Genomic DNA, 21,046 nt, shown 5'->3' with positions numbered 1-21,046 from the left:
ACGTTTAAAAGTAGTGCCCCCATTTTTTGATCTTTTCTATGAATTTTGTTTTTAACAGGTTGGTGAATATTTGCACAATTGATACGATGTATTTATTTCATTGGACAATTTTAACATTGTTATACAATGTATTTAACTGATTGGACATTTCCTGCACAAAATATTCAAGCCCTTTGAAGATATTTTCTTTTCAATCACCTGTGGACACAAAATTGAACATTTTTCGAATTTGCTACTACTCTTGATTGGATGATGGGAATGAAGGGGTTAATGGGTGTGTTTAAAATGTTCACTGTGATTCTGTGTTTGTTACACTTGAGAAAGGGCAATTATAGGCCCGAAACATGTCGTGTACAGCAGCTTAAATAAATATTAATCACAAGCAGTTCATCTGCGTCCGAGTTCTCTCCTCTTTCCCACTGAAAGTCTAATAGTTTTGGATGTTCTACTGAAGAGGATTGATGCATTCACCTATAAAGAGTTAATTGTCTGAGCGCGGATTCCCACTTACTCTACTGTATTCTGTATGTGATGTGTATACAACAATATCGTATAGAATTCAATAGAGACACTGCTTAGTAGCCATTCTTATATCAATAATAATGGATTTATTTATCAAATATTTCAATATTTATATCTATTAACATCAGTACAAGAACATTCAATACAATAATCTCACCCATATGTGATGCCTGAAAATGGCTGCAGTTTAGGGAGAGTGCAGGAAAAAGGGGGAGGGGATGGCAGTCTGAACCCCAGAGATTGGTGCAAAGATGCCATGTAATGTCCCACATGTAATGAATAAATCTTATTAAATAGATTATCTAGAGTCCATAGCAATGATTGTGAGGTAATATAAGCAGTTAATGCCACCATGAACCCCAAGTTAAGGGACTATGTGTAAACATGTATTAGACACAAGGTATCGGCATTGCAGGTATTGGAGTTGCATTTGCAGCAGTTGTTCCCCCTTCAGAGAGACGTAGTGGGGTCAATAGTGACAGAGAGGCGGAGAGATATGGGAATGTGGTCCGATAGCCCTGCCAGCTGCGTAATAAATAGGAACTGATCCACAACCTGAAGAAACAACAAACCATAACTATTTAACATCAGTGTCAATCTCATGGGAAGGAAAATAGTAACTGAATTCTCATGTGCACATCCACAAACTCTGAACCTGGGACTTTGGTGTCCTTTTATTTTAAATTAATTTCAATTTTCAATCAAACCATAACATGATGACTTCATGCAGCAATGCATCAATAGGCAGCACTTTGTTGTGATGTTGTGGTCTCTTTATTCAGGAATGGAGCACTCTGAAATGGAGCACTCCGAAATGGAGCACTCAGGAGTGGTGGTGTCAGGAGTGGTGGTGTCAGGAGTGCTCCATTTCAGACACCGCCACTCCTGACACCTCCACTCCAACTCACATTCATCCACTCACACTGCTACAAACAGCACTCACAAACACTCACACACCCACTCTCTCTCAGTTACCGCAAGTGAAAGAAGTTGTATTTGCAGCCTCCCATGACCCTTCTTACCGTGGCAGGGAATGATTCCGGGGGTCGGTACAAGATATAATCAATGCGACGGCCTGTCCAGTGCGGCACATCAGGGTTTGAGTTGAGAGGTAGAGGGGGGGCTAAATAAAGTTGCCGCTCATTGGGTGACTCCAGGGTCCTGTAAAGGGACAATAATGAAATAAGAACTAAATGCACAAAGCAGCAAGTGTGAAGCTTTCCAGCAGAAGCAAAATGCCCATTCATGGCCTCACCTCTTCATATTGTCTGGAGTATTCACTGCTTCATGGTACAAAGACTCGGGCCGGAGGAGAGTGCCTGGGGGAGACAAGAGAGGAGACATAACTAAATGAACCAGAAGGGGGCGCCACAGTCCATTCCCCGCATGTAACTGCCAATCATTAGTATTCTTATAGGATAGGGAAAGGTATTTATTCATTGGATTTGGGGCGTAACCTGTACTGGGGCAGCTGAGAGGAATTTCATTAGGGACCAGGTTTAGGTCTCACATAAAATATCTCATAAAACTTCAGTCCAATTAGAGAATCCACCACCGACAATGGGCTCTGTATTTAGCCACTTCTTTTCCATGTACAGAATGAGCAAAGTCTCTTGTGTGACACTTCCTTCCCAAACACCAAGGGGCACATTTACTAAGCTTGAGTGAAGGATTATAATGAAAAATACTTCGAATTTCGATTTTTATATTCAATTTTGAAATCTGACATGGGGCTAGACATATTGTCAATTTCCCAGCTGCCCCTGGTCATGTGACGTGTGCCTGCACTTTAGGAGAGAAATGCTTTCTGGCAGTCTGCTGTTTTTCCTTCTCAATGTAACTGAATGTGTCTCAGTGGGACCTGGATTTTACTATTGAGTGTTGTTCTTAGATCTACCAGGCAGCTGTTATCTTGTGTTAGGGAGCTGCTATCTGGTTACCTTCCCATTGTTCTGTTGTTTGGCTGCTGGGGGAAAAGGGGGGGAGGTGATATCACTCCAACTTGCAGTACAGCAGTAAAGAGTGATTGAAGTTTATCAGAGCACAAGTCACATGACTTGGGGCAGCTGGGAAATTGACAATATGTCTAGCCCCATGTCAGATTTCAAAATTGAATATAAAAAAAATCTGTTTGCTCTTTTGAGAAATGGATTTCAGTGCAGAATTCTACTGGAGTAGCACTATTAATTGATTGATTTGAGAAAAAAATTTTTTCCCATGACAGTATCCCTTTAAGTTATAAGAACCACTGACGCCCAATTATTGTACCCTGCACCAAGTTACAGTTATACTACACCCTGCCTCCACACCGTTTGCGAGGGCTTACCCCTGAATAATTAAGGTCTCATCTGGAGCATAGTATAGGGGTGAAGCCTATAGAGAGAGAACGGTGCACTCAACTTACTATAGCGCTACACACGTCACGGCGGGTTCGTGCCACACAATGTTTTTAAGTTGGTTCTTTATTGTATTTTTGCACTTTGACAAAGGCTGGAGCCCAAACGCTAGACTTTTTTTTATAATAAAAGCAACTAAATTTGATATAAGTCATGTGAGTGCGATCTCTAACAGCATCTGCATCTAACTACAATGTGGACTGCACCCAGACGCCAATGGAAGCGTTTTTCGAGTGCTGGGCCTTTGGTTTTTTTATATATATATATTTTGTTATTTGTTTTTTTTTGTTTGTTTTTGTTTTCCATGGTTACACAAATATGGGAATAAAAGTAATGCTTTTCCCACATGACAACATAGCCACCTTTCTAGATAAATCCCCATTATTATATATTGAATGAAGCATTTAGCTTGGGTCTAGGAGTTTAGGGAGATGTTTAGCCTGCCTATATGTAACCTATATGTAACCTATATGTAACCTATATGTAACCTATATGTAACCTATATGTGACCTATATGTAATCTTGGTTCTTACATCTAGAAACAACTGAAGATATGGATCAGAAAAATAAAATATCCCAGTGTTAAATGGGATTAAATCTTTTCATAGTTAAAATGCTACAGAAATGGGATCTATTGTTTTCCTTTTGCTTTTGGCTATTGATTTCTTGTTGCTTTCTACATATATAGAATAGTTATTATCTACCACATTAGGCTTTGTTTTAACATTAGAATTTAGTTTCCTTGCCCAAAGCCTGATTCTTTGCTGTTTCTATTAGTCATCCCTTGTAACCCTTCAAATTCCTTGGAAAAATGTCAAGTAGGGACCCATACGGTTAAGTTCCACTATTGTCCTAAAGTAACGCATGGGTGGAAATGCCCTGGTGTTGGCAGCGAAGTGCTGGACCTAAATTAGATAAGGGAGGGGGGTGAGCCAGTCTACTTCTCATGTGTTCAGCTCAGTCTACTTCTCATGTGTTCAGTTCAGTCTACTTCTCATGTGTTCAGTTCAGTCTACTTCTCATGTGTTCAGCTCACTCTACTTCTCATGTGTTCAGTTCAGTCTACTTCTCATGTGTTCAGTTCAGTCTACTTCTCATGTGTTCAGCTCAGTCTACTTCTCATGTGTTCAGTTCAGTCTACTTCTCATGTGTTCAGCTCACTCTACTTCTCATGTGTTCAGTTCAGTCTACTTCTCATGTGTTCAGCTCAGTCTACTTCTCATGTGTTCAGTTCAGTCTACTTCTCATGTGTTCAGTTCAGTCTACTTCTCATGTGTTCAGTTCAGTCTACTTCTCATGTGTTCAGTTCAGTCTACTTCTCATGTGTTCAGTTCAGTCTACTTCTCATGTGTTCAGTTCAGTCTACTTCTCATGTGTTCAGTTCAGTCTACTTCTCATGTGTTCAGCTCAGTCTACTTCTCATGTGTTCAGCTCAGTCTACTTCTCATGTGTTCAGTTCAGTCTACTTCTCATGTGTTCAGTTCAGTCTACTTCTCATGTGTTCAGTTCAGTCTACTTCTCATGTGTTCAGCTCAGTCTACTTCTCATGTGTTCAGCTCAGTCTACTTCTCATGTGTTCAGCTCAGTCTACTTCTCATGTGTTCAGCTCAGTCTACTTCTCATGTGTTCAGCTCAGTCTACTTCTCATGTGTTCAGCTCAGTCTACTTCTCATGTGTTCAGCTCAGTCTACTTCTCATGTGTTCAGCTCAGTCTACTTCTCATGTGTTCAGTTCAGTCTACTTCTCATGTGTTCAGTTCAGTCTACTTCTCATGTGTTCAGCTCAGTCTACGTCTCATGTGTTCAGCTCAGTCTACTTCTCATGTGTTCAGTTCAGTCTACTTCTCATGTGTTCAGTTCAGTCTACTTCTCATGTGTTCAGTTCAGTCTACTTCTCATGTGTTCAGTTCAGTCTACTTCTCATGTGTTCAGCTCAGTCTACTTCTCATGTGTTCAGTTCAGTCTACTTCTCAGTCCAGTCGGAGTGACTGCCTTTTTTGATTTTTGTTTGATTTGTGCCCCTGAGGAAGACCCTTATGGTCGAAATGCGTTGGGCTCACCTCTCTATACTTTTTGTTCATTATTTCTTAATCTTTGTGTAATAAATGTGCTTAATTTTTTTTTTTCAAATTGGGTATGCTATCCATTACTTTGAATTCCAGTCGGAGTGCAGGACTGCAGGCAAGATGTAAGGGGCCTAAAGAATTCGAGTGGCCCTAAGGGGCTTGGTGTATGGGACCCCTAGCTTGTGAGTTCAACTATGGAGAGAAAGCACTTGGCTGGGGATGCCTTGTGTGGGCTTGGGGATAACAAGACCCCAATAAGATATACTGGAGATGGATGTCAGTAAAAGGAGCTTGAAGCAGTGTGGCTGCCTGTACCAGCTCTGTATGAGCCCCGGGGGAGTTGTACGTGTGGGAGGGAAAGGCTCCAGCTTGTCCCCTGTTCATGTGCCACTACATGGGAGCAACTGCCTCTGTCCAACAAGAGAGGTATTTGGGCAGGTAGCACTACCTGGGGAAAGTTTAGGAGCTCTTGCAGGAAAGGGGGGTATTGATATTGTAATTGTATTTACTCTGCACTTTTCTTCTTATATAAAGTTCTATTTGTTTTACTGCAAGTGGTGTGGTTAATCATTTGTTCCTAGTGGGGCTTGATACCAGTAGGTTTATTCCCTGATCCCACTGGCTGGAGGCACTGCCATGACTGGTAAATTCCCAGTAGCCTTTCATTTAGCAAAGGGGATTCAGGACCTGTGGATGGTGAGAAAATAATGGTGTAAATGTTACACAGCACAGGGGGTGGCCAAGATGGGGTTACAGTCAGATTCTATGTTATAGGCCTCTATAGTGGGGCAGTACCTCCTAAGTCTGAGAAATTGGCTGAAGGGAACGTTTTACAAACATTTTAGATGGTGACTATTAGATGTATTTAAAGTGTGCATGGGACGAGGAATTTTTCCATTTTCGATCAAATAAAGAAATTCCACTGAATCAATTACTGATGCAAAAGTGATTCCAGTGATCTTCAGATTTAGATCAGAAATAAATCCTTCCACCAGTGCAAGTGTTTAGTTTGAGTTAAATGATTGGTACTTGGGTCTAGACGCTATGTTACTAGTTTCTTTCCTATTTCCCTCCTTTTCTGCTCAGTATTTGTATGTAATAAATCTGATTGATGTACACAGACTTCTTTTGTACAGCACTACGGAATATGTCACTACTTTCTAAATTCGTGTTAATTATAAATATATAAACTATGGGAAAAAATGTGTTTGATAATATTGTGAACTTACCTAGTACCCCAGATCTGTCTCTCCCAGCACAGTCTCTGCACGGGTCCTTATAGACTTCAAATAAATCATGTGATTGTTCCATATGGTCATCTAATATAAAATAAGCACAGAATTAGCAGTAAGGACCAAAATCTAACAGCAAATGCTGCAATAGTAAAGATGAAGAATTCCAATTCTATCATTCACTTGTCTGTTGCAGACAATGCTACTGCCTTAGTACTAACACCTCTTGCACTGCTGTTTAACACACACTTATGAGACAGAAGCTGCATTTAATGAATATAAACACTGTAATAAATGTTGTAAATCAGCAATCCGGAAGGCTAAGAAAAGAAATGAAGAGTTAATTGCGGTGGAGGTGAAAACTAACCCTTAAAAGTTTTTTTTAAATATATTAATAGTAAAAAGATGCAGGTTGAGAGTGTTGCTCCATTAAATAATGGTACCAGTCTGGTTGTAACAGATACAGAAAAGGCAAATGTGTCAGTTCTTTTCTTCAGTGTATACAATAGAGGAGTGTGAGTTCCTAGGCTCACTTTATAGCTGCACTAATGGCTCAGCTCAATCTAGTCAGTGACTGACTCAGGATATGATTCATAAAGCTTTAATACAAATTAATGTAAACAAGGCTCCAGGGCCTGATGGCATACACCCCCGGGTTCTAAGAGAGCTTAGTTCAGTTTTAGACCAGCCCCTATTTCTGATTTTCTCAGATTCACTTTCATCTGGTATGGTGCCTATGGATTGGAGAAAAGCTGATGTTATTCCAATATTTAAAAAGGGATTATGATCTCAGCCTGGCAATTATAGGCCAGTAAGTCTGACATCTGTGGTGGGCAAATTATTTGAAGGCTTGTTAAGGGATCACATTCAAAATGTTGTCCTAATGAATGTCATTATGAGCAGCAATCAGCATGGCTTTATGAAGGATAGGTCATGTCAGACGAATTTGATTGCTTTTTATGATGTGGTAAGTAAGATTCTGGATTTTGCCAAAGCCGTACAGTTTTGGTCTCCATCACTCAAACAGGACATTATTGTATTAGAGAGGGGACAGAGAAGGGCAACTAAGCTGGTAAAGGGAAAATCTTAGCTATGAGGAAAGACTGGCCAAATTGGGGATGTTCACGCTGGAGAAGAGGCGCTTAAGGGGTGATATGATAACTATGTATAAATATATAAGGGGATCATATAATAATCTCTCTAATGATTTATTTACCAGTAGGTCTTTCCAGCTGACACAAGGTCACCCATTCCGATTAGAAGAAAAAGAGGTTCAGCCTAAATATTGGGAATGGGGTTTTTTACAGTTAGAGCTGTGAAGATGTGGAATTGTCTCCCTGAGGCTGATACATTAGATAGGTACAAGGAAGGGTTGGATGCTTTATTCACCAGTAGCTCCTCCCAGCCGACAGGAGGGAGCCAATGAGATTAGAGGAGGGAAAGGGGTGTTACAGGGAGAGCTGGGAAGTGAATCAGTGGTACAGGCTGATACATTAGATAGGTACAAGGAAGGGTCGGATGCTTTATTCACCAGTAGCTCCTCCCAGCAGACAGGAGGGAGCCAATGAGATTAGAGGAGGGAAAGGGGTGTTACAGGGAGAGCTGGGAAGTGAATCAGTGGTACAGGCTGATACATTAGATAGGTACAAGGAAGGGTCGGATGCTTTATTCACCAGTAGCTCCTCCCAGCAGACAGGAGGGAGCCAATGAGATTAGAGGAGGGAAAGGGGTGTTACAGGGAGAGCTGGGAAGTGAATCAGGGGTACAGGCTGATACATTAGATAGGTACAAGGAAGGGTCGGATGCTTTATTCACCAGTAGCTCCTCCCAGCAGACAGGAGGGAGCCAATGAGATTAGAGGAGGGAAAGGGGTGTTACAGGGAGAGCTGGGATGTGAATCAGGGGTACAGGCTGATACATTAGATAGGTACAAGGAAGGGTCGGATGCTTTATTCACCAGTAGCTCCTCCCAGCAGACAGGAGGGAGCCAATGAGATTAGAGGAGGGAAAGGGGTGTTACAGGGAGAGCTGGGAAGTGAATCAGGGGTACAGGCTGATACATTAGATAGGTACAAGGAAGGGTCGGATGCTTTATTCACCAGTAGCTCCTCCCAGCAGACAGGAGGGAGCCAATGAGATTAGAGGAGGGAAAGGGGTGTTACAGGGAGAGCTGGGATGTGAATCAGGGGTACAGGCTGATACATTAGATAGGTACAAGGAAGGGTCGGATGCTTTATTCACCAGTAGCTCCTCCCAGCAGACAGGAGGGAGCCAATGAGATTAGAGGAGGGAAAGGGGTGTTACAGGGAGAGCTGGGAAGTGAATCAGGGGTACAGGCTGATACATTAGATAGGTACAAGGAAGGGTCGGATGCTTTATTCACCAGTAGCTCCTCCCAGCAGACAGGAGGGAGCCAATGAGATTAGAGGAGGGAAAGGGGTGTTACAGGGAGAGCTGGGAAGTGAATCAGGGGTACAGACTGATACATTAGATAGGTATAAGAAGGGGTTGGATGGTGTTTAGCAAGTGAGGGAATACAGGGATATGGGAGAGAGCTCATAGTACAAGTTGATCCAGGGACTGGTCCCATTGCCATTTTGGAGTCAGGAAGGAATTTTTGGCGAGGCTTCAGATGGGTTTTTTGCCTTCCTCTGGATCAACTGGCAGTTAGGCAGATAAAAAAAACAAAAATAAAACTAAAAGGTTGAACTTGATGGACATGTGTCTTTTTTCAACCTTACTTACTATGTTACTATGTTACATACAATAAACTTATTTATTATTATTCATTATGCTATTGACCTGCAACCATCCCAATTACTGCCAGGGAGATCTACCCCCTGATGTGCCATTTATACTAATGCTGGCCCATTTCCCATTCATGGAACTGCTAGCCCAGATGGCTCTCATGACTCATATCATTTATAGGATTGCTGTCACTGCTACACTTTCAATAGGAGGGAACTATCTGGTTTTGCTTGTGGGCAATGGAGAAGTTGGAGGAGTGGGGCAATGACGCTGGAGAGGTGATGATGAAAGAGTTGGGTTCCACAATCCCTGTCCCCTTTCTGGTCCACAAATCAGACAGTTGAGTATATCAGGGATGCCTACTGCCATGGGCCTCAGACAGGATTTACAACTGTCACCCCATGATGATGGACCTGCTGCTGCCTATTTGCCATTTAAAATATGAAATGTATGGAATTAAAGGTCCTGCTGGAATTCTGCTACTTCCATGTATAGTATCTATTTGTCAGTTATAGAATGACTGATGAAGGACTGGGCTACTTATACAATTGCATTTGAACATACAGTGAAAGAGAACAAACCAAACGAGACAAAAATGCTAAAGATGAGATGAACTTTACCCGCTGAGCAATTATCAAAATTAAGGTCTCCGCAGAGAACATCAAACACAGTGATTTCCCCGGCCTCGCTGTTCTCTGATTGGAAGTCCGACACCCACTGCAGCAAATGGGACATCTGGTCAAACCGAACACAAGCGTCAGCTGAAAGGAAACACAGGGTCTGCTATCAGTTCTGTCTGAGAACTTGGAATATCACCAGCTATATATCCTTGTGTAACTTATCAGCGGCTCACAACAAGGGGCAACCAACTCTGAATAGGGCTGTATCTCAATTGCTCAGAACATTACTTATCTCCAACCATTAATTCAGTTAGTCCCCAGGAGGGGTTGGACCAGCTAAAGTTGGGTCTGTATTACAGTTGGGAGAGGGAGCATATCCCTTGGCATGAGGGCAAGGCACCAAATACTCTCCCCTTGCTGGAGGAGGTGGTGGGCTGAGGAGCCAGAGGAAGGATGAGGCCCAGTAGGTCAAGTATGTGCCAGGAAAGATTTAAACAAAAAAGGGCTTCTCTCCCATAGTTTAAAAATAAAGTGCAATTTATTAAATAAAAGTATTGCCTTTGCGTTTCTTTGTAGTACATTCAGCTTATCAATTAATTTTGGTGTGGATCTGACTTTATCAGGGGCATGAACATAGGTGAGCATTTAAAGGAGACTTTATACAGTGCGGCTTGCCCAACATTAGAGGAAATCACATCAGCCAATTCCAGGCTCATTCTTTTGGGAATTGACAAACATCTTTCAACTGTTGCATCAAGATCTACCTCAAACAATGGATTGATACAAAGCCAAATCTAGTGTTAAATAATGTTCCCATTTAGTCACCCATGGGCAGTTCATTTCAGATCCTGTCATTTTAAAGCAGGTGAACATTTTAGGGAAAAGTGGAAACCATTTTTGGATTGGCTACAAGTTAATGAAAGGAGAAGAACTCACACTACACTTTATAACTACAATTTGCAATTATGCAGCTATAACATATTTCTGTATGGATGATGAGATATAACAAATGTTTGAAGAAGGAAGAAGGTTCTATTGGGCAGATGTCAGGGAAATTCTAATGGAGACCAGTAAGGGTCAGTACCCAGTACCCAGTGGTGCCAATGCTGCCAGTATCGGGACCCAAGTGGTTAGACTTAGAGATAGGAGACCCTTGGATCAAGGGATCACTGTGAGCTTCTATAGCACTGGGGAGTGAGCTCTACCTCTGGGCGTTGGGACCCCACAGTTGTGACTGTAATGTGGGAAAGTATCTGGACCATTTACTAATTTATGATATTGGTCCAGTTTTGTTTTAAGAACCACTGGTGCCCACGTTGTGATCAGTTGTGGGTGCAATTTAGTGTGGTTAAACCTTCCTCCAACAGAACAGTGAGGGCCACCTGAGAAGAAGAGTCCCATGTAACACGTGCTCTACTGGGAGTTGCAGCTGGCAGAGAGGACTCTGGGTAAGACTAAGTGGGGCACCAGCAATCATGATGTTTTCAAAAATGTGTTACACAAAGTTGTATTTCATCAGGAAAATGTCAGAATTCAGTAAATAGTTCAGATCCTTTCCACATTCACAAATGTCAGGTCACAATGTCCAGATGTGGTGCACAAACCCGAGCGCTATAGAAGCTCCCAGTGATCCCATGATCCAAGGGTCTCTTATCTCTAGGGGGCAGATTTATCAAAGGTCGAATTTCGAAATTATGTCAATTTTTTCAACTCGAATAAACTCGAACGTATTCACAACTCGAATGGAAGGTTATTTATGGAAAAACTTGAACGTCTAATATTGGATTGAATGCGGAAAAAAACTTGAATGTCAGGAAGGCAATGAATCTATTCAAATGCTTCATCGAACTTCTGCCACTTGTACATGAACTCGGCAGGTTTTAGGTGACAAATATTCAAATTAGAACTATTTCCAGGGTTGAGATGCCATAGATCTCACATTCAAATTCAAGTTGGTGGGAAAAACGAAAATTTTTATTCAAATTTACCATTTGAACCTTAATAAATCTGCCCCTAAGTCTGACCACTTGGGTCCCTATACTGGCAGCATTGGCACTGCAGGGTACGGACGCTTACTGGTCTCCATTAGAACTTTCTGCTTTCTCCAAACATTTGTTACTTCTCATCATCCCTACAGAAATATGCTACAACTACAAAAACCCCAGAGCTGGTCTGTTTCTCCTTCCATGTCCTTACACCCTTGTTTGTAAAGATTCTGGTCTCCCACAAGCAACAGAATGTTCTGATCCAAAGCCTCTTTATACTTAGGTTCTATAAGAACTTAGTCAGTCGTTTCTTCCTTCCACAGCCTCATTGCCCAGAGCATGTTCACCCCACTCAGATTAAGTCGTATTTCCCCTAAAAAATGTTCCCCTTGAAATTGTATTGAGACATTAGCAAAGGCTATTACCATTCCCAAACTGTGGCCACTGATATCCCAATGACCCACCGATACCCCAATGTCCCTCAAAGTTAAAGAAGCAAAGAAAGGTTTAAGCATTTGCCCACCTCCCCCCCCACTCAGATTTAATTTCTGCTGTTGCTTTTTTGGGGTCTCTAATCACAACATCACCCTCCACAGACATATAAAAAATATCTAAACTATATCATCTTTTCACCCTGCTGATTAAAGCAAAAAAACAGGAAAAAGTGATAATAAAGTAAAGACAGAGGCTCTCACCCTCCGGGGCGTGCAAGTGGGTGCAATTTATATATCCCACAATGCTCTGCTGCTCTTCATTCACTCCAACCTGCACCTAAAAGAAAGCAACAGGTGAGTATTTGCAGGAACTACTGGGCTAGTAACCTGGGCATTTGGCAAGTGGCTCATCCTGTGAAAGCTTAGCAAGTCCACAACCATTGTGTGTGTGTGTGGCCCAGGCACAGGTTAATCATTCAGCACCCAATGTTAGTGTGGCCCATTGCACAGATTTGCTTCTCAGCACCAGGTATCATAACCCCAATTGTTCCAATTTTGGGGACACAAAAAATCACCCTTAATGGAATTGTTCAGTGCAAAAACAAATGGGTAAACAGGCTTTGCATCTCAACTAAATGTTTCCAATATAGTTAGTTAGTAAAAAATGTAATGTATATTATTATTATTTATTATTATTAACATGTATTTATATAGTGCCAGCATATTTCACAGCGCTGTTTATATGAGCCTCGCAGCAGTGTTCATTATGGACTGGAGAGCTGACAGTCTCTGGAGGGGGAGGCCAATTAAAAGAGAGTTACAGTAGTCTAGACGTGATATGATGAGAGAGTGAATAAGAATTTTGGCAGCGTCTTGGGTGATAAATGATCGTATTTTGGAAATGTTCCTTAGGTGGAAGTGACATGAAAAAACAGAAAGAGGTAGGGGAGAAGATGCTACTCCATTGTAGGAGACACTGAAGGAACGATTAGTGAGGTAAGAACGCCAAGCGAATGAGGAGACTGGAGGAGGAGAGGGTGATCTACAGTGCAGCTGAGAGATCAAGCAGTATTAGTAGTGAGAAGTGATTGTTGGCTTTAGCTGTTAAAGGTTCATTAGTTAGTCAGGTTATGGAGGTTTCGGTGGAGTGTTGTGGCTTAAAACCAGATTGTAGGGGGTCCAGCAGGTTATTGTCAGAGAGGAATGAGGTTAGTCGGTTGTAGACTAGGCGCTCAAGTAGTTTAGAGATGAAAGGTAGCAGAGAGATAGGTCGGAGGTTGTCAAGATTGGAGGGATCTAGAGAGGGTTTTTTCAGAATGGGGGTGACAAGAGCATGTTTTAGTTGAGAAGGAAACAGTCCAGTTGAGAGGGAAAGATTAAATAGGTGAGTTAAGGCTTTGATTAGACAAGGATTGGTATTGCGGAGAAGTTTCGAGGGAATTGGATCAAGCGGGCAGGTGGTAAGGTGAGAAGAGGCCAGAAGCTTTGAGATTCCTCATCAGTGACAGGGGTGAAGGAGCACAGGAGAGACTGGGGAGTGTGGAGGGAGGGTGGTGGAAGTCTAGGGGGGTTGAGTAGTGGAATGTCCCTTCTGATAGTGACAATTTTGTTTTTGAAGTGCTCAGCAATATCTTGAGCAGAGACAGATGTGCATGGAGGGGGTGGAGAAGGGGAAAGGAGAGGGTTAAAGGTGGAGAAAAGTTGTGCTGGTTTTTTAGAAAGGGAGTTAATGAGTGAAGTAAAGTAGGTTTGTTTGGCTTGGAAGAGGCTGGTGTTATAGGAGCGCAGGGCAGATTTGTAGCTCCAAAAGTCTCATTCTGAGCGGGATTTGCGCCAGCGACGCTCAAGTGCACGTGAATGTCTTTGGAGCTTGTGTATGAGCAGTATGTCACGGTTGAAGTGGTTTGGGACTAGAACGTTTAGTTTTTATAGGAGCAGCTCATTTAGGGCAGTGGTGAGAGGACTATAGTAAAATTACTAAGTGACTGGATCATATCTAACGTAATGGAACCCACCTTCTCCTTTGCTTCTCTCTATAATCTGTCAGTTAGTCGGCAAATAGAAGGGGGGCCCCATGGAACAGAACTGAGAAAAACGGGACAGAATCAAAAGCAAATTGACTGAATAGTTTTGTTCCTTCAACTGACAGACTGGATAGAGAGAAGCAAAGAGAAGGTTGGGTTGTGGCTGTTACATTGGACAGGTGATATTTATGGGTAACTTACTAGATTGGAAATGTTTTATTACGTAACACATTGTTGCTATTTTCCCACTAATATTTTGAGACTGTTCCTTTAATGTGTATGTCACAGGTTTCAGTTTGAAGCCTCATATGTAGTGGCCTCACAACCAGCGGGTGATCAATGATCAGTGCCAAACTGATAATAAATTCACTAAAATGTCATAAAACCCTGGAGTCATTTTGTTTATATCTTTTTATTCCAAGTAGAGTTCTGGACTGGACACGTGTGATATGGTCAGTGGATCTATTCATAAGAATTCTAAAACAAGTGATTGGACGAGGATTTAGAACTGGGCAAAGACATAAAACCAAGGCCCAAATTTATTCCAAAAGTGTCAAACAATTCTTTAAATTAAAATTCCCATATCTTTCTTTCTCTGTTCTTTAAAATGTATTTCAAGCACCAATAGTTGCATGTCTGAAAGGCAATGATCTGGGCCACAGAAGTGTTTTCTATGATGAAGCAAGTTGGCACAACACAGCCTGTATATATAAATACACAATAAAATGTCTAAAAAATGAGTGTAAAGAGGCCAGAAAGTTTTTCTGGATCATAATTCAGAACTTTTTTTTTTAGCAGTGAGCAGGTCGGCCATTTGGAATCTTGGGGCTCCCATGACCCCCACACAATATGTTCTTTATTAGTATTTGGGCCTCTAATTCACCAGCCCCCCTACTGCAGTCCTGACTTTCTCCCACAACCCAAATACTGGTTTGCACTAATTCTCCATAATAAAACCATAACACAAAACTGGACACAAATAACTGAACAAACACAAAACATATTTGTGCAATGAAACATTTAAAATAAAAGAGTGACGTTACCTTGACACAGAGAAGTCCTTTGGCAGCGAGTGAGTCTTCTCCTCGGGCGTTGGGGTAACAGAAGTACTTGGCAGCAAGAGGAGGGTAGCGGCTGGCGAGGAACAGACCACTGTTAAAGAACCTGAAGCCACAGTTATAGGGCCCCGAGGGGCCAACATCGTACAAGATGTGAGGGAAGGAAGGAGCCAATAAGCGGCGCAGTTTGCCACTTGCCCGACCATCAAACACTTCCTGGAGGCAAAGAAAATCTGCTCCTCTGGGGAAGTCAATTGAGATCTCACTAGGAAATTCCTCTTTGATGTTCTCCACCCTGGTCAGGACATCATTTGTGCTGCAGAGAGAGGCTGAGTCGTCACTCTTCCCATTAATACCCTGACATTCTTGGGGGGCTGTAGGAGCACCCAATAGGCTAGAGATGGTGGCAGTACGTTTCTGAGTGTGTCTGAGGTTGCTGAAGCGGGCGAGACCATCGGGTAACAGGCAGAGGTTGGCACTGATGAACAGAAATGTGCATTTGCCTCCGATCATCTCCACTGGAGGTGTATGTGCCCGTGATTGATTCTGGTAGCAGAAGGGCCGTCGAATTTGATGGAAAGGGGCCCAAATCAGAAGTCCCAAAATCCCAAGAGGAAGGGAGAGCAGGAATAACAGAAGGAAGACTGGAACCCCAAGAAGCAGACGTAGAAGCCTCAGTGCACATCCCTGGGAGCGATCAATACTGGTGGGAACCGCACAGCTCAAGAGACGATCTACAAACCAGTAGGAAGGGAAGAGAAGCACCAAACCCAGTGAGAAACATGGGCCAAATAAAGGGCATGTGAAAGGGGACTCCGACAGAGACATGGGGTGGGGGAAATGGCACTCTGGGAAAAAAAGAAAAGGATAGAATATAAAATGCTGTTTATTAGGTTTTTTATTATTTGGGAACAGAAACATTAGGAATGAGGGTAAATATTAAACTGAAGGATTTATTATAAGGAGGCCAAATAAGCCAATAGGACACCCTATTGCAACATAAACATCCCATGTATAGGGTTAGGCTTTGTGTAGTAAAACATTGTAGATCAACTGTGTCCTAGTTCAGCCCGTGTCTGTCTGTACTGAATGTGCATCAAGTTCTATAAAGCAATGATGGGTTGAGTGGAATCAGCACAGTGACGTGGCACGTGGCACACACCAAGGCTGATGTGGCTTTATAGAGTTCAGACGCACACCCAGCACAGATACACCACTTGTACCTAATCTTCTCCCAGTCAGCCCCTGACCACAGTTAATTCATGTTTTATAAGAAAAAAATAATGAAAAAATCCAGCAAGCAGGTACCAACTGTGCATGGGCTGCCCCCGACCCCGCTCAGCAGCTGCTGCATTTTATTGTTACTAATTCTTTTACTCTTACTAATAGTTCATCATTTGGAAGTTTATCGTTGTATATAAAGTTTTGGGACTGGGAGAAGCCAAGAAGGGGGCCCTATGGAAAGTGTAGCCTCACATTTCATGAATTCACCTCTGATCTCTGGACCTGGATTCCTGTTAGGGCCACTGGTGTAACTGTGGATGTTCCCACCCCCTCATTCCCCTAATACCCCTGTATAGAAGAAGCAGACTGGTGCCCCCCACAGTCACGGGGTCAGCCTCCGTTCTAGTTACAGCACAGGTCAGGTTCATGAGATGTTGATCATGTTTTATGGGTCAGACTGTATCTTTTGTTGTGTAACAGAATCACATTGTGTCGGGGCTACAGAATCCAATATTGTAACATATGTGTAAGGTCCAGTGGGAAAGTGCAAATCAGGTGAAATAAATGCCCCATGACTGCTGAACAAGGTTACCATATATATTAAAGTGGATGTAAAGTCAAAAAATGAAATTCCTTTAACGGGTCCACTGTCTAAAAAATAAACCTATTGTCAATATACTTCCATAAACAATTCTGTACCTTTTTCTTAAAAATTATGATTTTCTGCGCCCCAGCTCCCCCTTCTTTCTATACACACAGACTTCAGCCTGCATGAATTCCTCAACACTGAGGGCCGGATGATAAGAGATACTTCGGGTTAATTCATGTTTTCGTTCCTAAAGCTGACCTCCATGACAACTCCACACACTTTCCCTGACACTGCAGAACTCGGAGGAGGGGAGATTGTTTTGAAGTAAAGCAGCCAAGGGGCCGTCGTGTTGAGGAATTCATGCAGGTTGATGTCTGTTTGTATAGAGAGAAGGGGGAGCTGGGGCGCAGAAATCATACATTTTATGAAAAAGGTACAGAATTATTAATGGAAGTATATTGACAATAGGTTTATTTTTAGACAGTGGACCCGTTAAAGGAATTAAATTTTTTGACTTTACATCCCCTTTAACATTGGGGTAACAGTCACCCTGCTATAGTTTCAGGGGTACCCAGGACACAAATAAGCACTCACCCCAAATCTCCCCCTAACTGACCTTCAGACTGGGCCCCCTTAGCTCATAACAAGGTTACAGATATATAGAAACATTGGGGTGTCACCCTGCTATAGTTCCAGGGGTACCCAGGGTACAAATAAGTGATACACTGAAGAACTATACATAACATATACTTACCTGTTCCCCAGGTGTATATACAGTTACTGACACATATTAGGAAACTTACCTGTTCCCCAGGTGTATATACAGTTACTGACACATATAAGAAAACTTACCTGTTCCCCAGGTGTTTATAGTTACTGACACATATAAGGAAACGTACCTGTTCCCCAGGTGTATATACAGTTACTGACACATATAAGAAAACTTACCTGTTCCCCAGGTGTATATACAGTTACTGACACATATAAGAAAACTTACCTGTTCCCCAGGTGTATATACAGTTACTGACACATATAAGAAAACTTAACTGTTCCCCAGGTGTATATACAGTTACTGACACATATTAGGAAACTTAGCTGTTCCCCAGGTATATACTGTATACAGTTACTGACACATATAAGGAAACTTACCTGTTCCCCAGGTATATATACAGTTACTGACACATATAAGGAAACTTACCTGTTCCCCAGGTGTATATACAGTTACTGACACATATAAGGAAACTTACCTGTTCCCCAGGTGTATATACAGTTACTGACACATATAAGGGAAACTTACCTGTTCCCCAGGTGTATATTACAGTTACTGACACATATAAGGAAACTTACCTGTTCCCCAGGTGTATATACAGTTACTGACACATATAAGGAAACTTACCTGTTCCCCAGGTGTATATACAGTTACTGACACATATTAGGAAACTTACCTGTTCCCCAGGTATATATACAGTTACTGACAACATATAAGGAAACTTACCTGTTCCCCAGGTGTATATACAGTTACTGACACATATAAGAAAACGTACCTGTTCCGCAGGTGTATATACAGTTACTGACACATATAAGAAAACTTACCTGTTCCCCAGGTGTATATACAGTTACTGACACATATAAGGAAACTTACCTGTTCCCCAGGTTTATATACAGTTACTGACACATATAAGGAAACGTACCTGTTCCCCAGGTGTATATACAGTTACTGACACATATAAGAAAACTTACCTGTTCCCCAGGTGTATATACAGTTACTGACACATATAAGAAAACGTACCTGTTCCGCAGGTGTATATACAGTTACTGACACATATAAGAAAACTTACCTGTTCCCCAGGTGTATATACAGTTACTGACACATATAAGGAAACTTACCTGTTCCCCAGGTGTATGTACAGTTACTGACACATATAAGAAAACGTACCTGTTCCCCAGGTGTATATACAGTTACTGACACATATAAGGAAACTTACCTGTTCCCCAGGTGTATATACAGTTACTGACACATATTAGAAAACTTACCTGTTCCCCAGGTGTATGTACAGTTACTGACACATATAAGAAAACGTACCTGTTCCCCAGGTGTATATACAGTTACTGACACATATAAGGAAACTTACCTGTTCCCCAGGTGTATATACAGTTACTGACACATATTAGGAAACTTACCTGTTCCCCAGGTGTATATACAGTTACTGACACATATAAGAAAACTTACCTGTTCCCCAGGTGTATATACAGTTACTGACACATATAAGGAAACTTACCTGTTCCCCAGGTGTATATACAGTTACTGACACATATAAGGAAACTTACCTGTTCCCCAGGTGTATATACAGTTACTGACACATATAAGGAAACTTACCTGTTCCCCAGGTGTATATACAGTTACTGACACATATAAGGAAACTTACCTGTTCCCCAGGTGTATATACAGTTACTGACACATATTAGGAAACTTACCTGTTCCCAGGTGTATATACAGTTACTGACACATATTAGGAAACACCTGTTCCCCAGGTGTATATACAGTTACTGACACATATAAGAAAACGTACCTGTTCCCCAGGTGTATATACAGTTACTGACACATATAAGGAAACTTACCTGTTCCCCAGGTTATATACAGTTACTTATAAGAAACTTACCTGTTCCCCAGGTGTATATACAGTTACTGACACATATAAGAAACTTACCTGTTCCCCAGGTGTATACAGTTACTGACACTTATAAGGGAACTTACCTGTTCCCAGGTGTATATACAGTTACTGACACATATAAGGAAACTTACCTGTTCCCAGGTGTATATACAGTTACTGACACATATAAGGAAACTTACCTGGTTCCCCAGGTGTATATACAGTTACTGACACATATAAGGAAACTTACCTGTTCCCCAGGTGTATATACAGTTACTGACACATATAAGAAAACTTACCTGTTCCCCAGGTGTATATACAGTTACTGACACATATAAGGAAACTTACCTGTTCCCCAGGTGTATATACAGTTACTGACACATATAAGGAAACTTACCTGTTCCCAGGTGTATATACAGTTACTGACACATATAAGAAAACGTACCTGTTCCGCAAGGTGTATATACAGTTACTGACACATATAAGAAAACTTACCTGTTCCCCAGGTGTATATACAGTTACTGACACATATAAGGAAACTTACCTGTTCCCCAGGTGTATATACAGTTACTGACACATATAAGAAAACTTACCTGTTCCCCAGGTGTATATACAGTTACTGGACACATATAAGGAACTTACCTGTTCCCCAGGTGTATATACAGTTACTGACACATATAAGAAACTACCTGCTTCCCCAGGTGTAATACAGTTACTGACACATATAAGGAAAACTTACCTGTTCCCCAGGTGTATATACAGTTACTGACACATATAAGAAAACTTACCTGTTCCCCAGGTGTATATACAGTTACTGACACATATAAGGAAACTTACCTGTTCCCCAGGTGTATATACAGTTACTGACACTTATAAGAAAACTTACCTGTTCCCCAGGTGCAGGCAGGAAGTTGACTGGGTTAAACTTCCCATGTGATGTGGCTGCAGTGTGAGATCGTCAGGTCACATGGTTCCAGTCACATGACACAAGAAACTAGTTTGAGGCAGATTTTAAAGTTAAAAAGAAAATACCTCTGGAGAAGGGGCGGCAGCCATTATATTGGTGGAAAGGCAACATTCCAAGTGATTATGTATGTAGATAAAGGTATCTATACAGAGATAGATTCAACAATATAGATACACGTGTATATAACATATAACTTATACTAAATTCAGAACTGACGGCTGAAGCCCAGCACCAGAGCAGCTTTGTGCCAGTTAGATTCCCAGTAGGAAAGTTCATTTTAGAAATGTGACTGGGAGTTAAACTACACAGGAGATTTTGATTAGATTTTGTGGGTTGAATTTTATGTGAGATTATGTGGAAACTACAGACTGAGATCCCCACAACTGTCAGACCAGATAACGTTCCCTTTGCACAGAATGTACTTTAGCTCTAAAGCTGCCATAGACACAAAGATCTCATTATACTTTCAGCCCGTGTGTGTGGAGAGTCCTGACACTTTCTGTCCCACAGAGATCGGACGTTTGGTCAGAC

General features: G+C 41.7%; 1 protein-coding gene across 2 annotated transcripts; it reads right to left on the bottom strand.

The window, feature by feature from the left end:
- Window positions 1–588: 588 nt before the first annotated feature.
- On the bottom strand, window positions 589–20,526 carry smpd5l.L (sphingomyelin phosphodiesterase 5-like L homeolog). 2 transcript variants are annotated; one of them, XM_041571018.1, is made up of 8 exons: window positions 20,435–20,526; window positions 15,070–15,932; window positions 12,264–12,339; window positions 9,584–9,724; window positions 6,213–6,302; window positions 1,778–1,841; window positions 1,545–1,683; window positions 589–1,077 (listed from the first exon to the last, which is right to left on the bottom strand). In XM_041571018.1, exons 2-8 carry the CDS (start codon window positions 15,910–15,912, stop codon window positions 973–975), a joined length of 1,458 nt encoding a protein of 485 aa, XP_041426952.1. In that variant the 5' UTR covers window positions 15,913–15,932; window positions 20,435–20,526; the 3' UTR covers window positions 589–972. The 2 variants fall into 2 exon arrangements, with proteins under 2 accessions (XP_041426952.1, XP_018123554.2); XM_018268065.2 differs by lacking the exon at window positions 20,435–20,526 and having other exon boundaries at window positions 15,070–16,990.
- Window positions 20,527–21,046: the final 520 nt, after the last annotated feature.

This window comes from Xenopus laevis, chromosome 1L (genome assembly GCF_017654675.1).
Source record: "Xenopus laevis strain J_2021 chromosome 1L, Xenopus_laevis_v10.1, whole genome shotgun sequence".
Lineage (NCBI taxonomy): Eukaryota > Metazoa > Chordata > Amphibia > Anura > Pipidae > Xenopus > Xenopus laevis.
The sequence above is the reverse complement of the archived record's forward strand: the minus strand, read 5'-3'. Positions and strand labels throughout refer to the sequence as shown.

What these genes read in the sequence shown, in the direction of transcription:
- smpd5l.L (XM_018268065.2), bottom strand. Translation starts at nt 16,005, where the DNA reads ATGTTTCTGTTCCCAAATAATAAAAAACCTAATAAACAGCATTTTATA. An exon ending in CCACTTGCACGCCCCGGAGG is followed by an intron (nt 9,725 to 12,263) that starts GTGAGAGCCTCT and finishes GTTTCCTTTCAG; the next exon opens with CTGACGCTTGTGTTCGGTTT. An exon ending in CGGAATCATTCCCTGCCACG is followed by an intron (nt 1,078 to 1,544) that starts GTAAGAAGGGTC and finishes TTGTTTCTTCAG; the next exon opens with GTTGTGGATCAGTTCCTATT.